General features: G+C 40.9%; 2 protein-coding genes across 9 annotated transcripts in view; one reads left to right on the plus strand and one right to left on the minus strand.

The window, feature by feature from the left end:
• Positions 1-10,973, minus strand: LOC146710952 (ran GTPase-activating protein 1-like). 4 transcript variants are annotated; one of them, XM_085453636.1, is made up of 16 exons: positions 10,910-10,973; positions 9,991-10,110; positions 9,765-9,892; positions 7,767-7,826; positions 7,498-7,677; positions 7,231-7,365; positions 6,857-7,015; positions 6,355-6,468; positions 5,808-5,907; positions 5,594-5,678; positions 4,490-4,637; positions 2,421-2,537; positions 2,216-2,321; positions 1,203-1,291; positions 994-1,115; positions 1-635 (listed from the first exon to the last, which is right to left on the minus strand). In XM_085453636.1, the coding sequence occupies exons 2-16, from the start codon at positions 10,100-10,102 to the stop codon at positions 554-556; spliced, it is 1,737 nt and encodes a 578-aa protein (XP_085309762.1). In that variant the 5' UTR covers positions 10,103-10,110; positions 10,910-10,973; the 3' UTR covers positions 1-553. The 4 variants fall into 4 exon arrangements, with proteins under 4 accessions (XP_085309762.1, XP_085309764.1, XP_085309763.1 ...); XM_085453638.1 differs by lacking the exon at positions 10,910-10,973 and adding an exon at positions 10,606-10,665; XM_085453637.1 differs by lacking the exon at positions 10,910-10,973 and adding an exon at positions 10,297-10,362.
• Positions 10,830-20,914, plus strand: part of LOC146710953 (zinc finger CCCH domain-containing protein 7B-like) — a 25,054-nt gene continuing 14,969 nt past the window's right edge. For 2 of the 5 annotated variants that reach the window (XM_085453630.1, XM_085453635.1), the window contains exons 1-4: positions 15,416-15,630; positions 15,888-15,955; positions 18,706-18,903; positions 20,306-20,464. In XM_085453630.1, the coding sequence (XP_085309756.1) occupies positions 15,447-15,630; positions 15,888-15,955; positions 18,706-18,903; positions 20,306-20,464 (609 nt within the window). In that variant the 5' untranslated portion in view covers positions 15,416-15,446. Of the gene's footprint in view, positions 11,029-15,415; positions 15,631-15,887; positions 15,956-16,075; positions 16,113-18,705; positions 18,904-20,305; positions 20,465-20,914 lie in introns of those variants that run through there. The other 3 variants (XM_085453633.1, XM_085453634.1, XM_085453631.1) reach the window with 3 other exon arrangements.

Here is a 20,914-nt window from a genome sequence, read left to right on the forward strand (position 1 = left end):
AACACTCAAATGAGCTTTATTTTTGCAACACAATTTCATCAACAACTGTCTAACCTGAAAATACATTTCAATTTATTTAATGCATTTTAATGTGGTATGTTACAGTCTTCTTTCTGCTTGTCAATAGATATTTTAATATCACAATTTGACAATATTTGTGAATATATAACAAATATTTGGTGTGAAACAAGAGAACAGCAAAGGTGAAAATTAAATAGAGAAGCCACAATAGCTGCAAGTGCCAAGTCCACACTGATCCTGGTTTACAGCTGTCATCTGTGGAGCGTGAGGCCTTTTCTCATTCACCCATATACAAAGAAGGTGAAGTTAAAGGTGTCAGTGCTGTCTGGTAGTTATTTGAACATATACAAAAGGCTTCAACAATTTCACACCTTCAGAGCTTTTTCTATTTCATAAGACATATTCAAGTTATGTCCGAAGTCCAGGGAAAAAAGGGGTTTTCTCAAGTGCTCCTCTTTTTTACTTTTGTGTTTGTGTGTGCTGGTTTCCAAAGGCCATGAATGATCAGTCTATGCGCACGTGTCCACAGTCCTCAGCTCTGAGACCGGACTCTCTGCAGTGTTGATTGGAGATTGTTTTTAGCATTTCCACATGACTCCAAGGTCTTGTTATTCCTAAGAATGACACGTGCAGATTGTACAATTATTTATCCTGTATTACAATTTTTTCATTAAAAGATCTGGAGATTTTCTAGGATCCCATGAAACACCCCAAAATCAACAATAATTATTTAATTATTAATTTTTTTATAAGTAAACTGCACCAAAATATTGCATTATATAAATAGTTTAATCAAGAATATAATGAATCCTCTCCAACACAAAAGTGAGATAAAACCAGGGCGAATTAATCACCATCTGTTTACGCACCTGGTGCAGAAGCATTTATGTGCTACGTTACTAAGGATAGGAAATAATGGCGTTTTGTACCTGGAAGCTGCCTTTTGATTGGCTCATTCTGTCACGTCCTTACCGGGACATGAAGGCCTCCAGCACAGCCACGCTCTCTTTGGGGAAGTAGTCCTGTCGAACGACATGCTCCAAAGCTTGGAGGTGGCCGGGGACCACAATCACAGGTTTCACCTTATCCTCGCTCTGAAGGTAGAGGACCAAAAACATTAGGGGGGGGGGGGGGGGGGGGGGGGAGCAAACCAAAGACACATTTTGCAGAGTGTTTCATACCTTAATAAGTCCAAGCAGCACTAACAAAGATGATACAAAGCTGTAGCCTTGGAAGGAAGAGGAGGTGAAAGCTTTCCTCAGGAGCCCATCTGCAAGAGGAAAACCATCTTTACAAACAGAATTTTCAACACTGGAATAACACATCACTGACAACAAGTTTAGTTTCTCCAACTCCAAGCACTACAAAACACACATTTATGCAAAGCAAAATAAGATTATTTATTTTTTTAAAGCACAACTTTCCATCCACCAATTTGTTTGTTGATGGGAAAAATTACAATAATATGAAAAAAAAGTGCAACGTGTGGGGAACGTATACATATATATATCGTTATATCTTAAGGTTAGCGTGGCTCTCTTGGATGGAAACAACTACCAGCATCTGAAGCTAATGATTTTATACTGCTTCATAAATCCATACACACCATGCTAGTGTAAAAACAATGAAAATAAATAAATAACATACATTTAAAAAAAAAAAACAAAAAAAAAACCAAACAAAAAAAAACTCTGGCACATACTGTATACAACAACAGAAACAAATGCCAGTTTTACATGTGGCTTTTGTTCTAAATAAACCTTTAAGTGGATCTATTATTATAAAGCTCCACTTAAAATTTTTGACTCCGTATGAACTCGACGAGACCGGTGAGGACAGAAGCCCCGCCCACCTTCCGCACAAACCCTTTGTTTGCAAGTGGCAGCCAAACGTGACAGCTGGCTCTAACTGTGATGAGCCAAAACCACTTTTTCCAGAGTAGACTGAGCTTTCTAATGACTTAGATGAAGTAAATTGTAGGATTATTTAAATAAAATTAAATAAAAATAATTTAAGAGCATTTTAAGCTTCAGCAATAGCTGAAAATGAGAAAACTATACTAATACTCAAAGTAATATGTGAAAAAAAAAAAAGAAAGAAAGAATCAAACAGCTTAGCACAAAATAACTAAAATACACAAATGTCACACAAGTCTGGCATTTGCAAGATGACTCAACTCCACAAAGTGTCTTACCAATACTGTCCAACACTGCATTCCTAACTTCAGTATTGTCCTCCTTGTACACAGATGCAATCTTGAGGAAGGCTTCAGCTGTTTTTGTAGCGTCTGAAACATCCACCTGGGCCCGGAAGAAGAAATGTTTACACACTAAAGAACTGCTGGATCTTTGCATAGGATTACAAGTGTGTTTTAATGTCACTGGAGATTTCTTTGCTACCTGCTGCTCAATAAGCAATGCTCTCGTGGGGCCCAGTTTAAGCAGTTTGTCAGGGGAGGGAAAGCTGAGGAAGGAGGAGACTTCTGGGGGTCGAGGTGTTGACTGTGGGGTGGAAAACTGTAAGAACAAGGCAAAAGGAAAAAGTCAAAACACAAATGTGTGCATATGATCACAGCTAGTGTGGATTTTAGACTTCCTGTCACCTATTCAGTACAGAATGAGGCTTCTGTTAGACATAATAGTGACGTCCCTCAATACTTTAACATGTTAGTCATCATTTGGATTCAATAAGGCCCATATCTTACATATATCCTACTTAGAACTAGTGTATATTTTTTTCCTTATACAGTGGGGCAAAAAAGTATTTAGTCAGCCACCGATTGTACAAGTTCCCCCACTTAAAATGATGACAGAGGTCAGTAATTTGCACCAGAGGTACACTTCAACTGTGAGAGACAGAATGTGAAAAAAAAAATCCATGAATCCACATGGTAGGATTTGTAAATTATTTATTCGTAAATCAGGGTGGAAAATAAGTATTTGGTCACCTCAAACAAGGAAAATCTCTGGCTCTCACAGACCTGTAACGTCTTCTGTACGAAGCTTTTCTGTCCCCCACTCGTTACCTGTATGAATGGCACCTGTTTGAACTCATCATCTGTATAAAAGACACCTGTCCACAGCCTCAAACAGTCAGACTCCAAACTCCGCCATGGCCAAGACCAAAGAGCTTTCGAAGGACACCAGGAAAAGTATTGTAGACCTGCACCAGACTGGGAAGAGTGAATCTACAATAGGCAAGCAGCTTGGTGTGAAAAACCAACTGTGGGAGCAATCATCAGAAAATGGAAGACATACAAGACCACTGATAATCTCCCTCGATCTGGGGCTCCACGCAAGATCTCATCCCGTGGGGTCAAAATGATCATGAGAACGGTGAGCAAAGATCCCAGAACCACACGGGGGGACCTGGTGAATGACCTGCAGAGAGCTGGGACCAAAGTAACAAAGGTCACCATCAGTAACACACTACAACGGCAGGGAATCAAATCCCGCAGTGCCAGACGTGTTCCGCTGCTGAAGCCAGTGCATGTCCAGGCCCGTCTGAAGTTTGCCAGAGAGCACATGGATGATACAGCAGAGGATTGGGAGAATGTCATGTGGTCAGATGAAACCAAAGTAGAACTTTTTGGTATAAACTCAACTCGTCGTGTTTGGAGGAAGAAGAATACTGAGTTCCATCCCAAGAACACCATACCTACTGTGAAGCATGGGGATGGAAACATCATGCTATGGGGCTGTTTTTCTGCCAAGGGGACAGGACGACTGATCCGTGTTAAGGACAGAATGAATGGGGCCATGTATCGTGAGATTTTGAGCCAAAACCTCCTTCCATCAGTGAGAACTTTGAAGATGAAACGAGGCTGGGTCTTCCAACATGACAATGATCCAAAACACACCGCCCGGGCAACAAAGGAGTGGCTCCGTAAGAAGCATTTGAAAGTCCTGGAGTGGCCTAGCCAGTCTCCAGACCTCAACCCCATAGAAAATCTGTGGCGGGAGTTGAAAGTCCGTGTTGCTCGGCGACAGCCCCAAAACATCACTGCTCTCGAGAAGATCTGCATGGAGGAATGGGCCAAAATACCAGCTACTGTGTGTGCAAACCTGGTAAAGACCTATAGTAAACGTTTGACCTCTGTTATTGCCAACAAAGGTTATGTTACAAAGTATTGAGTTGTATTTTTGTTATTGACCAAATACTTATTTTCCACCCTGATTTACGAATAAATTCTTTACAAATCCTACCATGTGGATTCATGGATTTTATTTTCACATTCTGTCTCTCACAGTTGAAGTGTACCTCTGGTGCAAATTACTGACCTCTGTCATCATTTTAGGTGGGAGAACTTGCACAATCGGTAGCTGACTAAATACTTTTTTGCCCCACTGTAGAGATTTAATGGTTAGAATTTAAAAAATTATAATTACAGACACATTTGATGCCATTTTACTCATTTAACTTGAGCCAACTTGTGTTAAAACTATTGCAATGAACAGACATGTCTTACCTTATTGCCAGTGCTTTCCTCTTCCTCCTCTTCTTCCTCTTCTTCCTCTACTTCCTCCTCGTCCACATCGTCCTCGTCATCATCTTCTTCCTCATCGTCATCTTCGTCCTCCTCGTCATCATCATCTTCTGGCTCGCCCTCATCATCACTGAAGAAGTTTTTTTTTTTAAAGCACAGCTCTGTAGTGAGGACTTTGCAAAAAGACTTCATGACCTAAAGCTGCGTCCACAGTAGATGCGATTTGCGCGTTTCACATCACTTGATAAACTGATATTTGACATCTGACATGTGATGTATTTACTACCGTGTCATTCAATGGTATCCTGAGTTGGCAGCCGTTTGAATCACTCACCTGGGATTTGAGAAAAGTTTATCTCGGGTACTGTCCACGTCATGCTGGTTAGTATTTGAGTAGAGTATTTAAGAGAAGCCTGGCAGGAGGATCTCAGTATAAAGATTATAGACAGCAGATGTCAGAAGGCTCAAGAGCATCTACGGACCTCGTCAGCATGTGCCAGATAAAGGCCTATTACAATTCAAGGTTCTACACAGGCTACATTTATCAAAACGCAAACTGGCTTCCTTCCTAAAACGATTCATCCTGCGATCGAAGCGAACAAATACCGGCTTCTCTAGCTCAAAAATCCTGAACCTGTCCACACATCCGAGGATTTTGCACTAAGACATTTCAGGCCTTGTCAGAAGTTTTGCTAAAGCAAATTGCTCGGGGCCCAAACCAGACATTATTTTGGGTGAAAGCAGCAACCCTAGAATTGTCAAATAATCAATACATGTTAATCGGATTTGCGCTGTTATTGACGAAAACTTATTCTGTTGAACTGGAAGCAAACGAAGCCACCGAGGTGGGACTTATTCCATGTCATTGGGCAACTCTTTGACTACTTTAACAAATCCAAGGCATGAAAGATGTATCTATAATATTTTGTCTTTGAGATACTTTTTTAAGTTGCTGTAAGTTCATATGAACAACCTCAAAAAGAGAGTTGTGGGGGGGGGAGGCTCTGAATGTCACTTTCTGCTATGAATCACAACCACTGTGGATGCAGCTCAAGCAAACAGGAGTCAGACTAAGCTGTGATTTACCTGAGTGATCCAAGTAGCTCGCTCATGTTCATGGCTTCCATGGCGACTTTCAAGGCTCTGCAACCATCCTCTCCGATGCAGTTACCTGAAAACCAGAGATCCTTTCACACAAGCCATGAAGCCAAATGCAGCTAAAACAACATTCCTCCATAATGTCTCAAATACAAACAAACAACAGAAGCATCATGACTGACACCGACTGCATTCTTTGTACCATTTAGGTCCAGTTTCTCCAGTTGGTCCTTGTCTTTTACTGCCTGTGCTACGACCAGAGCAGCATCCTCAGTAATCTCACCGTACGACAAATTGAGCTCCTGTGGAACATAAAAACTATTTATTCAGAAAGGTGTCCCACGTACATACATATGCTTTTATTTTAACTTCTGTAACGTCACTGTAGACTTCCACTATGTAAAACAAAAGGCGTTGGATAGGAGCAGCTGTAAAGTAAAGTTTTCCTTCACACGCGAGCTCCTAGATAGGTTTCTACTGCAGGTCTATTCTTTGTTGCAAATGTGAGAGAAAAGCTTTCATGGTGACAACTGAGCGTGAATTAAACGATAAGCGTCGAAGCAAACTTTTACATTAAAGATTTTTTTATAATCAAGTTAATCGATGAATCGTTACAACTCTAATACCATCATTAACCCTGTGCCCTGTTGTCAGGATGATAGGGGAAAAAAAAATTAAATATTGTCCAAGCCTACTGCTAACAACAACTTGCAACAAAGAGCTGGCAGTAGAGGGTTGCCCTCACTTACCTTGAGGATCGGCAGCCCCTCTGACACGCTCACTGCAATCGCTTTGGCTCCTTCCGGTCGTACCAAACAGTCTCCAAAGTTTATCACCTGGATGCTCCGCAAGTGTTTCAAGGCCTGTGAAGACACAGACAGTATCTGCTGTATCAGGCTGAAAATAACCAGTACAAATGATGGTGATGCATATTTTCACTATATTCAAATCATTCTGTCCTATTTTGCAGGCACTGTACAAATGTATCTTGTGAAGGCATAACTTTAAAGAGTTATATAAACAATACAGATCTTTCCTCTGTGCCTTTTAAACCAATCACTCTTTTGTGCAGGTGTCAGTGAAGCAGATTTCCATGCCTTTTTCAAGACTATCCAAGATTCTTTTTCCAGGCCTGGGAAATGAACGTTTTCAAATACTTTTCAGGTATTTCATGAGTGCACAAACTCTGTTTAAAAAAAAAAACAACTCACTGTCTAGATATGCAACTACTAATCCCTTACATATGTATACCTGAGCCATGGCCATAGCCCCCTTCTCAGTGAACGTGTTGTCATTCAGATTGAGGATTCGAAGTCCTGGATTGTGTTGCATGGCTTCGGCCAGGGCGGTCACACCTGCGTGGTTGATGCCATTCTGGGGCATGTGAACCTCCTCCATGCTGCCCATAAGCTGGAAAGACAAACTTTAATCGTACACGTTCGCTGCTTACACATAAAAGATAAAACTGTAAAGATCTACTTTGAATGTGTCTGACAGCATAAACTGGCTGATAATTATTTATACGAAGTGGTCCAAGAATAAAACGTGTCAATCATTAAGAGACGTATGAGAAACAGTCGTTCTGATGAATCAAAATGAAGCCTGTCGATGAAAATCAGTCTTACCTTAAAAGCCTGAGCGAGGGCAGTGGCTCCGTCATTCTCCAGTCGGTTTCTTCCAGCAACAAACACCTTCAGGCTGAGGGGCGATCCCGCAGCGCTGGATTTTTTATGGTTGTAGATCAATGATGCAGCTAAAATCTGAGGAGTACAAAACAAGTACAGTCATAATGATCTAGGATGCATCTGTCCACTTGTCTGGTTTTCATCTTTGATGCTTTATTCTTGACAATGACGACCTTATCCAAGAACACGTGTCATCTCCACACTTACCTTGCCACCTCCGATGCCCATGCCACAGTTGTTGAGCCGTAGCTCCTGCAGTGTGTAGCAGGTGGAACTCTTTAGCAGATTCTCAATGCCCTTTACTCCATCGGGTCCAAAAGCATTGTCGCTGAGGTCTAAAACTGTGAGCCTGGCACCCGCCAGCATCAGAGCATCACCCAGTGAATTCTACAAAACAAAAATAGGAAAATAGGAAGTGAATCAAAACTAACCGCTTGGGAGTCAAAATTGATGTGTTATTGATAATCATGTAGTACCAGGGAAGGTGGGATCTCAGAGCGCAGGCGACCTGTAAACATGTCACTCCAGTAACAACGCTGAGGAGGAAGGAAGCAAGGAGACAAGAGCAGTGTCAGTGGAAGCCACAAGATGATTGACTGACTGATTGTATTCCATTACAGGGCAGTTAATCATATAAATTATTATTAGATTCACCCATGCTTGTTGCAGGTATCAGTGTGACAGAGAGCAGAAGGCTGTTTTCAGCCATATTTAAACATTGTGTCGGACTAAGTTATCAGTTCATCTGCATATGAAACTTCTTATTTTAAGTGTGCACCCAACCTATCGCCCTAAGGCAGCTGCAGGATGCCAACCCCCCTTCACCCAAGCCATGAATTGGATAAACGTTTGGATTTCTCATTCCAGATTTTCATACTTCAAACATTTGCTATGATAAAGCACCTTTCATCATATGCCTTTGGAATATTAATATAGGGCTGGGCCATATTATACCGTTCACGGTAATACCGGTATAATGTTAGGCAACGATAGGAAAATGAAATATCGAGATAGAATATGAATAGAACGCGCATGCGCAGTGCCTTTGTTTTCATACGCACATGGCCGATTGTTGAATGAAACAGATGAACCAGAATTGGTTTGTACAAATGGTGCAACTTCAGTGATGTGGAACTGGTTTGGTGTTTGTCCGTCAGATACACAACAAAGCACATTTTTTTGCAGAACATGCAAGCGGTCGTTGTTATTGTCATATTTGTCGGACTAAGATGCTCTTAAATCTGGGAGTAATCTGGGTCCTAAACTCCGTATACTTCGGGTCAAACAACACTGCAGCATCACTTAGAGTTAAAAACTGTCTAAATTCTTTCATCTTTAATAAAACGATCAGCATTGCTGCTTTACCAGGTGTAACTATGAAGTTTAACTTCCAGGCATCCATGAAAACAAAATTTATTACATTTAACAGAGTTAGAAGTTAGCAGGAAGCTAGCGGAAGTTAGCTCGCTAGTTTCGCTAGTTACCTAAACATGATATTGCATGTTCTGACGGAGAGATTTCTGAAAAAAATCAAACGTACAGCTCTGCTATCACTTCCAACATAAATGAAGACAGGAAACTAAACAGCAGTGACGTTTGTAGGGTTACTGAAGTTGGGCTAGCTGGTATATAATGATGTGCTACGTGATCGCTAGCGACACAGCTATGTTAGCATAACATAAACAGTGAAGCTGGAGGACGAACGCTAACACTTTTCCACTTATAAAAGTTAACGTTAAGGTTCCTCATGGTTAGAGACAAATGCAATCGCATGGCAGGATGCTGTAAAAGGACCAATCTTCAGTCAGGAGAACAACTGAGATAATCCATCCACAATACGAGGTTAGTCATTAATATACTGCAACAACATGGGAATAGAGCAGCTGCCAGAGAATTCAACATTAATGAATCAATGGTACAGAAGTGGAGGAAGCAAGAAGAATGAGTTTAATAAAGTTTGATTTATCTGACTGCTTTGTTTCGCTTAATGTGCCTTATAATCCCGTGCACCTTATGGTCTGAAAAATGCGTACTGCACACTGCAGTTTAATGTTGCAAAGCACCTCTTTTTAACTTCAGTGGATATTATACATGGTTATGCTCAGGATATGTCAGCCCATTTCCACTGGAAATGCCTTTTGGTTAAACTTTCAGCAAGGAATTTGCATTTGCACTGTTACATTTTTATAAAGCTTTAATGTACATAAAAACCAGCTTCTTGTTTAAGTGAAAATAAATGGAAGGTTGTCTTTTTGCGCTAGTAATGTTGTGGAGTTGTATTTTGTCTCGCATCAATTATATCGTCAGTTATATCGTTATCGCAAATTTTCAAATATATATCGTGATAAATATTTTTGGCCATATCGCCCTGCTCTATATTAATATTAATTGTATTTTTATTAGTTCGTATTTATTGTGGAGAAATATAAAACTGCTGAAATGTTAGAGATGATGAACAGAGAAAAACGTCTCACCATCAATGCACTCTTTGTCTCCAGGGCCTTAGCAATGGCCTGTGCTGCCTCCACACCTACAGTGTTTCCCTCCAATCTCAGAGCTTGTAAACCCTCAAAGTCCTGGATCTCCTTCACCATCTCCTCAACTGCAGAGATTCAAATGATCATATTAAAACAGATAACACATAAGAAAAATCATTAAAGCCAAGCCTTTGGATTATTTTAGTGATTAAGTGACACTCACCTGACTGAGCATCATCCAGCTTTCTTCCCTGTCCTTTGTAACTGAGCTCTCCATCCTCCACTCCAGTTTTGGCCAGAGAGTCAGCCAACTGCGCAACGTCGTCTGTCGCCATCCTGGCACCTGAGGACCAAATGCATCACTTTTTAAACTTCATGATAAACTCCGCTGTCTGACTCCTCTGCCCAATACCAGATGCTAACAGAACCAAAACAAAAGCACCCAAAAGAAGTCATTCAAACTCTAAATTATTCAGCTGGGTGTGAACAATCTGGTTTAAAGAGCGCGGGTTTTTTCTGGAAAACCTACCCTTACTGCTAGCCTTACTGCGACACAAAAACAGCTGAAAGCGCTTGTTCCACTGAGGGAATAATGCACCTCAAACACTGATTTTAAGTCTGGAAAACCACCGGAGCTCCCATGTCTACACTGTGTAACCAGTAATCTCTACAGTCTCCTACATAACGTCTGCACTCTGTGTGCTCGTCTAATACCCGGAGACAGCCGACAGCTTTGACGTAACGGTCACTGAGACAAGAGTTGTTTTGGGGTGGATTTCCTCTTACAAGCAACCGGCGCCTAGCATGGGCTAACGTTGCTACCGTTATGCTAATATACCTGCATGAACTGTAACAGGCTCGTGTCCGTGGAGCCTTTACGATCGTTTCTGGAATTTATAATCCATCTTTATGCCATAATTACATATTTTCTTATGCGAATATGAACAGAAAAGATTCACGTGCTAGCAAAGGTCCATTCAACGTGGTTACAGCTCGGTCAGTCATCTGTTAGCAAACCTTTCAAGTTGGCCAGCGCCGAGGTTAGCCCCAGCCCTCGGGTTGAATTAGTTATTTTACACACCCTAAATCGCGTTTTAGCTAAACATGAGTCTACTCTTTATATAAATGAATGCTGTCATTACCACAACACTGCTGTGCCGCTTGAATACAGTCCGGCGGGTCGCTCCCTCGCTATTGCGCCTCTTCTTCTTCTTCTTCGTGAGTTTTATCAGCGAAAATGGTGCATTACCGCCACCAACTGGTAAGGAAGGACCTTAACAAAAATATTAGTCTGTCTTCAAAAATTAAAAAGCAGCCTCATAACCTTTATATCTTGAAGTTTGTTTGTTTTTTAATTTGTTTATTTATTTTCTTTGCCTTTAATGAATAGCTTTTGTTCTTATACTGAAGTTTTAGATTACTTGTCTAAAACAAGCCAGCATCAGAACTTCAGCCAAACTACAAAAATAAAATACGAAGGTCAGCCAGGAAGTGAATCAGAAACAAAAGCAACAAATCCTGAGATGTTAATAACCCATTAATCTTCGAAAATATTCTGCCATGCCAATTTGTTATGTTTTATTTCTCATGGAAAATACAAACTAGTTGCAACATTACAGAGATCCTCTTTTATTCTTGTTCTTCTTTTGGCTGTTCCCTTTAGAGTTCACCATCCGCTTCACATCAACTCTCTGCATGTCCTCTTTCACTGCATCGATGTATCTTCTCTGTAGTCTTCTTATTATCCTCTTAACTGGCAGCTCCATCTTTAACATCCTTTATTCCATATATTCAATATCGCTTCTTCCCTTGTTATCAGTGCCACCGTCTCCAAACTAAACATCATAGCAGGTCTCACTACCATCTGAATGGTGATTTTGCATATCTTTATGATCACCAGAAACTTTAAACTCGGAGTTATGAACACTTATGCCTGCATGTGATTGTGTGTGTCCTCAGTCATGAGGTCAAACTGCACGTTTTCTCCTCTGAGGGCTGCCTTTGTAATTTCAGACACTTGTAGGTGCCATACAGCAGTGTGATGGTGGGCCTCTTTCTGATATATTCCAGATGTGTATGGGGGTGAAGACGAGTCAACAAATGGCATAGCGGGTAGGTCTTTGGCATTATGCCAAAGACCTACCCGCTATGCCTGCTGGCATATTTATGCAGGCTTTGTCAAACTGCTTTTATTCTTGTGGATGTCAGAGCTGGTAGGCCCTAGCTCGTTAAGTTAAATATGTCCAGAGCCTGTGATGCGCTAAAGGGCGGCAGTTTTATTTCAATAGAGATCAGAGGTCATCTCCTTCTATTTGTCACACTTACAGGATATGATCATGTGATTCATCATCTCTTGACTGTGCTGATCTGCTCTGCTAAATGCAAAATTTCCTTCTGTGTGCTGTGACTGTGCGGACTCAGGAAATATTATGGTACCCATAGTTGTGTGATTTTAGTTCAATTTTTGTCTTAGTGCTTAAAAGGTTTAAAATACCTTACAAATATAAGATGAACCGTTAGTTAATCATCAGTTTATCACAGTATTATATAGGTATCCTTGTTGTCCTTGCTGTTTTTAGTCTGAAGCATGCCTTCTCACCAACACTACAGCACTTTACCAGCTTCTGATTGGCTGATTCAATCATTTCTTCCCCTCCAAAATGGTGCTGTTTCATCTATCTAACATTTTTTTCATCACCACCTCATGCATCCATGTAGTTTGACCGCATAACAGAAATTAAACCATTTATAACGATTTTGTAAAGTGAAATGTAGTACATTCAGATTAAACTAAGAACCATTTTTTATGCTCAAACTTGATCATCTCCTTTACAAACAGGTTTGACAGGTTTCCAGTGCAGCAGGCAAAGTGGGGCGCAACAACCTTGCTTTTGGTTGTTAAAATATTATCATATTACCAAAATAAAACCCCTCTGAATTTTATTTTGTATAGTTATGCCTGTAAAGAAATTATGTATCATGGTTTGTATTTTTTATTGTATGCAAATACCATGTGAGTTAGAGTAAATCAAACAATATCAGCTTTATTTATACATCAGCTTAATGCCAGTTCATATCATTATTTCTAAATATTATTGAAGTGTTTCATACACTAAATTAAAAAATGTAGGGGGAAATACAGCAAAGATTGCGATGTGAGTAAAAAAAGGAAAAGAGGGGTCTAGTAAACTGGGAATAAATGTGAATGTTTTGTATAATACAGTAATTCAGTTTATTTAAGATAGCTTTTTAAAAGACGTGACAGTGCTTATACATTTGTATCTGTTCTCTAATTTCTAAAAATGTCAAATTTGAATTGATAACTCCATCATTTTAAGTCCAGTTTACATATACTGTGCCACACCTCAGGCTTTTCTTCCTATTTCCCTCCCTTAAGAATGGCTTCTTGACAGCCTTTTCACACTGAAACCATTTCTGATGACGCTTCAGTGAACAGTAAATGAATCAGCTGAAGGTTCAGGTATCAGGTCTTTGCTAGATTTCGCCTAATTTTTAAGCACGTAACCTTCAGAATGAAATATCTATTATTTATCTATCTTCATTTAAGCCTGCTGCTTCTTCTTTTGTGCTCCACTTCTCCTGTCTTATCAGATGTTTTAAGGACACACTGGACATCATGCTGAGATAATCACCTTGGTAATGGATAAATACAATTTTATATAGAATAGAATAGAATAGAATTCAACTTTATTGTCATTGCACATGCACAGGTACAGGGCAACGAAATGCAGTTTGCATCCATCCAGAAGTGCTTTAGTGATATAGATATATTACAATATATATTAGCAATAATATAGATATGTGAGTATATTACAGAAATGGGTCTATTATGGTATGTTATAATGTACACGGTATGAAGTATGTTGTGAATATTCTATAACTATAAGTATGTACAGGCTGTAGTGAGTACAAGCTATGTACAGGCTATGAACAGGATATAAATATGAAAAACTATACAGAATATGAAATAAATAACTTTACAGAAATCTGAGATATACAGCTATACAGAAATGGGAACTATGCAAGTTGTAAACAGTTGTAGGGTTAAAAATTATCGAATGTACAGAATGATTATTTACACAGAGCTATACAGTAGTGCAGTTAAGATAAGTGAGGGTGTAGATAGTTTCTACAGAGGCTATATAAAGTGCTAGTGGTTGTGAGTGGTGGTTCAGTCCATGTTATTATTGTGTTTGAGGGTACAGTTGTCCATTGTGTGTGTGTGTATGTTCAGTCCATGTGTTAATGTGGGTCAGATGTCAGGAGGCAGAGTTCAGGAGTCTGACAGCTGTTCCGGTACCTGGTGGTCTTAGTCCAGAGGCTCCTGTGGCGCCTCCCAGAGGGCAGGAGGGTGAAGAGTCCATGTGATGGGTGACTGGGGTCTTTGATGATTTTCCCAGCCCTTTTCAGACACCGCTTCCTGTAGATGTGTTTTATGGCAGGAAGTGGTGCTCCGGCGAAGCGCTGGGCAGTTTTCACGACCCTCTGCAACGCCTTCCGGTCCGAGGCAGAGCAGTTCCCGTACCAGACTGTTATACAGTTGGTCAGGATGCTCTCGATGGTGCAACGATAGAAGTTCACCAGGATGTCTGAGGACAGGTGGTTCTTCCTCAGAGTCCTCAAGAAGAAGAGGCGCTGGTGAGCCTTCTTGACCAGCTTGGAGCAGTTGGTCGTCCAGGTGAGATCCTCGGAGATGTGGACTCCCAGGAACTTGAAGCTGCTCACACGCTCCACAGCCGTCCCCTTAATGTGGATGGGTGGATGTGGGTCAGCATTCCTCCTGTAGTCCACGATGAGCTCGTTGGTCTTCTCGGTGTTAAGCAGCAGGTTGTTTCTGTCGCACCACTCAGCCAGACGATCCACCTACTCCCTGTAGGCGGCCTCATCGTTGTCACTGATGAGGCCAATCACCATGGTGTCATCTGCAAACTTAATGATGGTGTTGGAACCATCAGCAGGTCTGCAGTCGTGGGTGAAGAGGGAGTAGAGGAAAGGGCTCATCACACAGCCTTGTGGTACACCGGTGTTCATCGTGATTGTAGATGAACAGTGGTTATCTGTCAAACTGTTTGTTTTTTTGGGTTTTTTTTGTAGATTCAACTAAAGAAATGTGAACAAATTGTGTTTTTTGTTGTTGTTTAAAATGTAAAAATATAAAATTGGTTCTCTTCTAACTTGTCTGCTCTTGAGTTAAGTGCCTTTTTAATATTTGAATGATTCAAAGATCAGAGTTCAGTCGGTTAACAATCAACAACAACGCTCCTGTAAACATGGTCACATACAAAACTGAAACGAAAGAAAAAGCAGCCAAAGAAGACCTTTGAAAGACCCACAGAAAGCCCGGATACCTGGTGCTCAAGAGCACTTAAAAAATGAGAAGGTCCGACTGCTTGTGCAAAATCAAACGAAATCAAGGGTGGCTCAAAATTTTTGCACAGCACTGTATTTATCTACCAATTAATCGAGTTAATATTTTTGTAATGTAAACAGCACGGCACTGCTGTCTTCCTCGCAGGCCGCACTAAACAAACGCCGCCAGGTCTCCGAGGGTCACGATGACGACCTGAGCGCTGGTTGGCCGCGCGCTTGTGACGCATGGGCGCTTGTCGTGTCACGTGACTGCAGCCTGTAACGGGGAGGAGGTCTGCAGCTGTCTGGATGTACTCAGGCTGCAGAGAATCGAAACTTATCCGAGGAGAGGGAAGTGTCGGGCGGTTACAAACGAAACCTCCTCGGGGTTTGCTCCTGTCAAAGTCTCTCCGTCTTCGTCCGGAAACAGCATGGCACACGTTTAAACTTTGCTTCGGCTCAATGAACTTCCTGGCTTCCTCTTCTTCTACTGGTAGGTGTGTCCGATGCTGGCCCAGGCTGGTCTCACAAACGGCCTCGCGTGCTGGATGTTTGCGCCAGTGATAAACGGTGAATGAGGCTGAATTTGGGAGTGTTTATAGAGGCTTGCAGTTCTTTTCGACTACTTTCAAAGGAAGCGGGTGTATCGAAGAGTAGCTCTGATACACCCACTGTCACAGCCACTGTCACTGAAGTTGGTATTTCCTCCTAATCCCTCTCCGTTTGTCTGTGTGTCTCCTCCCACTCCAGTGGACAAGCATGGACCCTGGCCGAGAGAAACGCAAGGAGGAGATAAACAAAGCTCTGGCTTTTATACAGTAAGATCATTTTAATTTTTATCTGAGCGCACCCAGACAGAAAGTGAAACTGTCCCTGGGTTACTCACGCCTCACAGCCTAGCTGTGTCATTACGATTTTAACAAGTTCCTCTGCTCTAGGTCTTCCCTGGCCTATCCTGACCCCGACGGCTATCAGGTAGTGCTAATGCTGTTATGTGCTTTTGCTTTTTATGCCCTGTGCATAAAAAGGGCAGCTGGCCCTGTGCATGCTTTGGTGTGAAGCACTCTGTCCTTTTTGCTACCTTCCTTCTTTCTATTCCTGGCTCTATGTAAAATCAAGCGCCGGATAGCTTTCTTTTGACTCTTTATAATCTTCCCCCATTACTCAGTTCAGTCCATGTTTGCTCGCTATTAACGTTTATTGACCGTTGACTGTTGAAGAAACAAACCACACCCCCACTCTACACCTCCAGAACAATGCATAAACCCCACAGGGAAACCTGTAGACTCAGGGGTTCCAGCTTGAATACCATTAAACAGTGCACCTTTGTCTCTGTTACATCTCATGCAAGTGTCAGAAATCTAAAGGCAAAGTTGTGGAGTTCTGCAGCTGTCTTGTAGGTTGTGTTGATCCATCTGCTGTGTAACATCATGTTTATAGTTGTGGGTTTCAGTTGAACCCAGTCCTCTTCATATAATAATTCTGCACTCAGAAAACAGAGTAATTTTCTATAAAACATGCAGCAGTATGCGATGAACCATTGGTAGTTAATCTTGGTTATGTGTAGGGCTGCTCGATTATGGCAAAAATGATAATCACGATTATTTTCACTGAAATTGAGATCACGATTATTTGATGATATTTATTTAACCCTTTAAGACCTACTATAGAACCAAGTCCACCAGCGCTTATATATATATATTTTTTTTACATGCTGTAGTGCCATTTGTGGGAGCATTTCAAGTTGCTATACATCAATACAACTGTTATAGCCCATATTTTAATAATATGTATGCATTAAGTCCATAGTAATTACATAAATTGCAAAAAAGTGCAATAAACTACAAAAAAAATTGAAAATCGCTTTTGTTTTGTTTACATATATTTCTACTTGGAGAAATTTAAGAGGTTTATCCCTCAAAACTTTAAATACAATAAAGTTGCAAAAAATAGTTTCCCACCACAAGAAATTTATTTTGAGTGTCTTCATAGTTTTATTTTGGAGATACAGCAATTTTTATATACTGCAGGAAAAACAAAAAACAATCCTATGATGCAAATTTGCAAAGAAAACAGCATGTGCATCATTTCACTGTGGGAAGTGTTGCGAACAGCTGATAGGAACGGCAAAGCGTGTTTCTGGAATATTATGTTTTTGTTCCTGCAAGCGCTTTTTATGCAATTTTTGCAACGCTATATGTGGAACGAAACCGTGACCGAGGACAAGCTGATGGCATCAGATGTAAGTACAACTCCTCCGGTTTCATATGCAAAACAAATTATTGCGCTAGCTTACACGGTTCAGGTTCTACAGGGATTTAACAATAGTTACGCAAAACGGAGCGTGCTGCTCTGACCGGCTTTAAAGGGTTAACAATGACTTTAAAAAAATTATATAAAAAAGTGTGCAACACCACTGAAGTTTTTTTTTTTTAAACTCTTTTCAACCAACGGCAGTCACTCTCCAAATAACTTCTGCTTAGCTTTCCGAGCTTCCCTCGGGTCCTCTTAATCAGCGGTCTCCAACCTTTTTTGCGCCACGGACCGGTTTATGCCCGACAATATTTTCACGGACCGGCCTTTAAGGTGTCGCGGATAAATGAGGGAGGGGCTAATAATCGGCTCAGTCATTTTTAATGATCGTTGAAAGCCCAGATCGTAATCGTGATTAAAATTCGATTAATTGAGCAGCCCTAGTTATGTGCAGTCCTAAGTGCACAGCATGATTGTAGAACCACCTTTAGCAGCGATGACTTGGAGCTCTGGGTTTCTGTATGACTTTATCAGTTATGGAGGAATTTTGGCCCACTTTTCTTTACAACTTTGCTTCAGTCTGGTGATTCTGATCCTTCTGAACCATAGTTGTTCAACCTTTTTCTAATTGTACTGTCATGAACTTTAACATTTAAGGTGCGAACCGAGGCCTGTAGAGTCTGCGCTGCAACTCTTGGGGCTTTTGTATTTTCTCTGAGCATTGCACAATCTGACCTTGGGTTGAAGTTGTTGGGACTTCCACTCCTGAGAAGATTACTATTTATCTTAAAGCTTTCCTGCTTGTGAATGATCTTTCTCACTGCAAAGTGATGGACTTCAAAATGTTTGGAAAAGCATTTTGAAGTCCAATGATCCAGACCAGCAACCTGACAAAACTTCTGCTTTTATAGATTTGCTCACACTTGCTGAAAACCAGTTAATCAGCTACATTTGATTAGCAGCACCCAGATTGATTCCCAATGGGCCATTTTTGCACAGTGACTCCATAACTCTATGAAAAGTGAAATGTATTTTGGAGAAATGTCTCTACATATGAGAAAGAGTGATAATAAGTTATATATGATTTAACATAAACCAAATGAATTGTAAACACATTCAACATTTTCTAATGCAGTTTAAACTCCTGCTTAGAATAGTATTAAAATACTATACTAACCCCCTTAATGTAAATACGTGCATGTCAATATTAAGGTGGACCTTAAAAACATAATGTAACTTACAAGACGTTAGCGCAGGTCCGCATAGGTTAAAAAAAAAAGCTTGTTATTCCTTTCTTTTCTTTTGCTCCTCACAGGACTTCCTGACCCAGTTAGTGTGCAACCTGCTCGATGAGGGCAACGCCTTCTTCAGGGATGGCCAGTGCGAGCAGGCTGTCAAAGAATTCAGCGAAGGCTTGAATGTGTCATGCTACGCTGAAACAGAGGAGATCAAGATCCCCGAAGCTTTGCTCGAGAGCCTGTATGTCAACCGGGCGGCTGCCTACCACAGTTTGGTGAGATAACGTTTGATCTTGTGTCTGTGCAGCGTTCTGGGTATAGGAATGAAGTGGGGCAGGTTAACGTCTCATGCTGTGAGATCTCACGATGAAGTTCTAGTATAGCAGCATGTGTAATACATATAAGGCTTATCTACCTCACTATGTAAGGGAGTGAGGGTTTTTTTTCTTTTTCTTTTCCATAGCTGAGACATTTTGAAACAAACGCTTGTGAGGAATTCTCCTCCACACCTAAATGTGCATGAGCCACATAAAAGTGGATCAACCTGAAATGATTGTTGATTGAACCTGAGCTTTTAATATCTATTGAGTGGTTAGTTGATAACATCTATATTTTCTACTTTAACAAAAACCAATTGTAAACATTCTTAAACATGAACTCCATGGCTCTTCCTCCACTGTGCTCCAGACTCACGTTCTCTGCTGGTGGCTGGATTGTCTTGAGTAGCTCCCCTATTCACAAGGTGTCACCACAGAAGATGGATTAGATTTCATGCTGGACGTCCTTCTCGACACAGCTTTTTTTGTTGGGTTTATGCCTCCTTCTGGTCTTTAACTGGAAGTCTTTCACACATTAGGTGAATGTGTTAACCAGGTTGGGATCATCAAACCGCATTTTGTTGATATTTTTTGAGGTATCAAAATTCATCATTAAGGGGACAACAGAGGTCTCCAAATGGTCCAAACACACAATAAAATTCATGCCCAGGCGGTTTCAGGCTGTCCTGCTTGAATATGCTACTGTAGCGGCCCAGAGGTCTGTGACATGCACGTGTCCACGAATATCCAGCCAAGCCCAGCAGTGTTTACCATTAGTCAGCACAGATATTGCCAAATCTATGCATGTGTGATTACAAAGGCTAATAATAGATGATTTAGTTGATGTCTACTTTTGTGGAAATTATCCCTGTTTTTGGAAGAAAAAAATGCAAAAATCAAATGCTTGAGCAACACTGGAGCATGGAACATCTAATTTAATCTTTAACAAAGCCTACAGCGGTATTAAGAAGAAAAGGTAGAAATCCATTGTAGTGGCTATTCTTCCTGTAGCGCATAACTTGGATTTACCATTCTATATAACTGAGGCTATCCTGAACCTCCCACCCCTCACACTTGATTTATGAAACCACTTATAAAAACAGATCTGTTCTGATTTACTGCCTCTAATATGTAAACATCACTAAATCATTCAGATGTGTTTGTCTGCATTCAAGGCCGCAGAGCCTTTGACCTGCATACCAGTGAAGTGCTCCATAGCAGCTACACACAGTTTAAACCAAGAGACTGTGATTTCTTCACCTTGTAGAGTCTTACTTAAAGCTAGATGGGAAAAGGAAGTAAAGAATTGATGGTATATTACTTTGATTTCTTTTGTGTGTTTCTCTCATGTTTTCCACAGGGGGAGTATGAACAAGGTGTGCTGGACTGCAACAGTGCTCTGGAGGTGTGCAAAGACAGCCGCAGAGCGCTGTACAAGAAGGCCCTTTGTTTGAAGGGGCTTGGAAAGTATAAGGAGGCCTACGATTGCAGCGCCAGCTATCTGCTCATTAACCCTCAGGTGAAGGATGGACAGAAATGGGAGAGTTTATGCTGATAGTCTTATATTGGAAGCAGTCAGATAAATCAAACTTTATTAAACTCATTCTTTTTGCTTCCTCCACTTCTGTACCATTGATTCATTAATGTTGAATTCTCTGGCAGCTGCTCTATTCCCATGTTGTTGCAGTATATTAATGACTAACCTCGTATTGTGGATGGATTATCTCAGTTGTTCTCCTGACTGAAGATTGGTCCTTTTACAGCATCCTGCCATGCGATTGCATTTGTCTCTAACCATGAGGAACCTTAACGTTAACTTTTATAAGTGGAAAAGTGTTAGCGTTCGTCCTCCAGCTTCACTGTTTATGTTATGCTAACATAGCTGTGTCGCTAGCGATCACGTAGCACATCATTATATACCAGCTAGCCCAACTTCAGTAACCCTACAAACGTCACTGCTGTTTAGTTT

This window comes from Copadichromis virginalis, linkage group LG4, assembly GCF_057382275.1.
Source record: "Copadichromis virginalis isolate Kocher_CV1m ecotype Utaka linkage group LG4, C_Virginalis_male_GT1.1, whole genome shotgun sequence".
Classification (NCBI taxonomy): Eukaryota; Metazoa; Chordata; class Actinopteri; order Cichliformes; family Cichlidae; genus Copadichromis; species Copadichromis virginalis.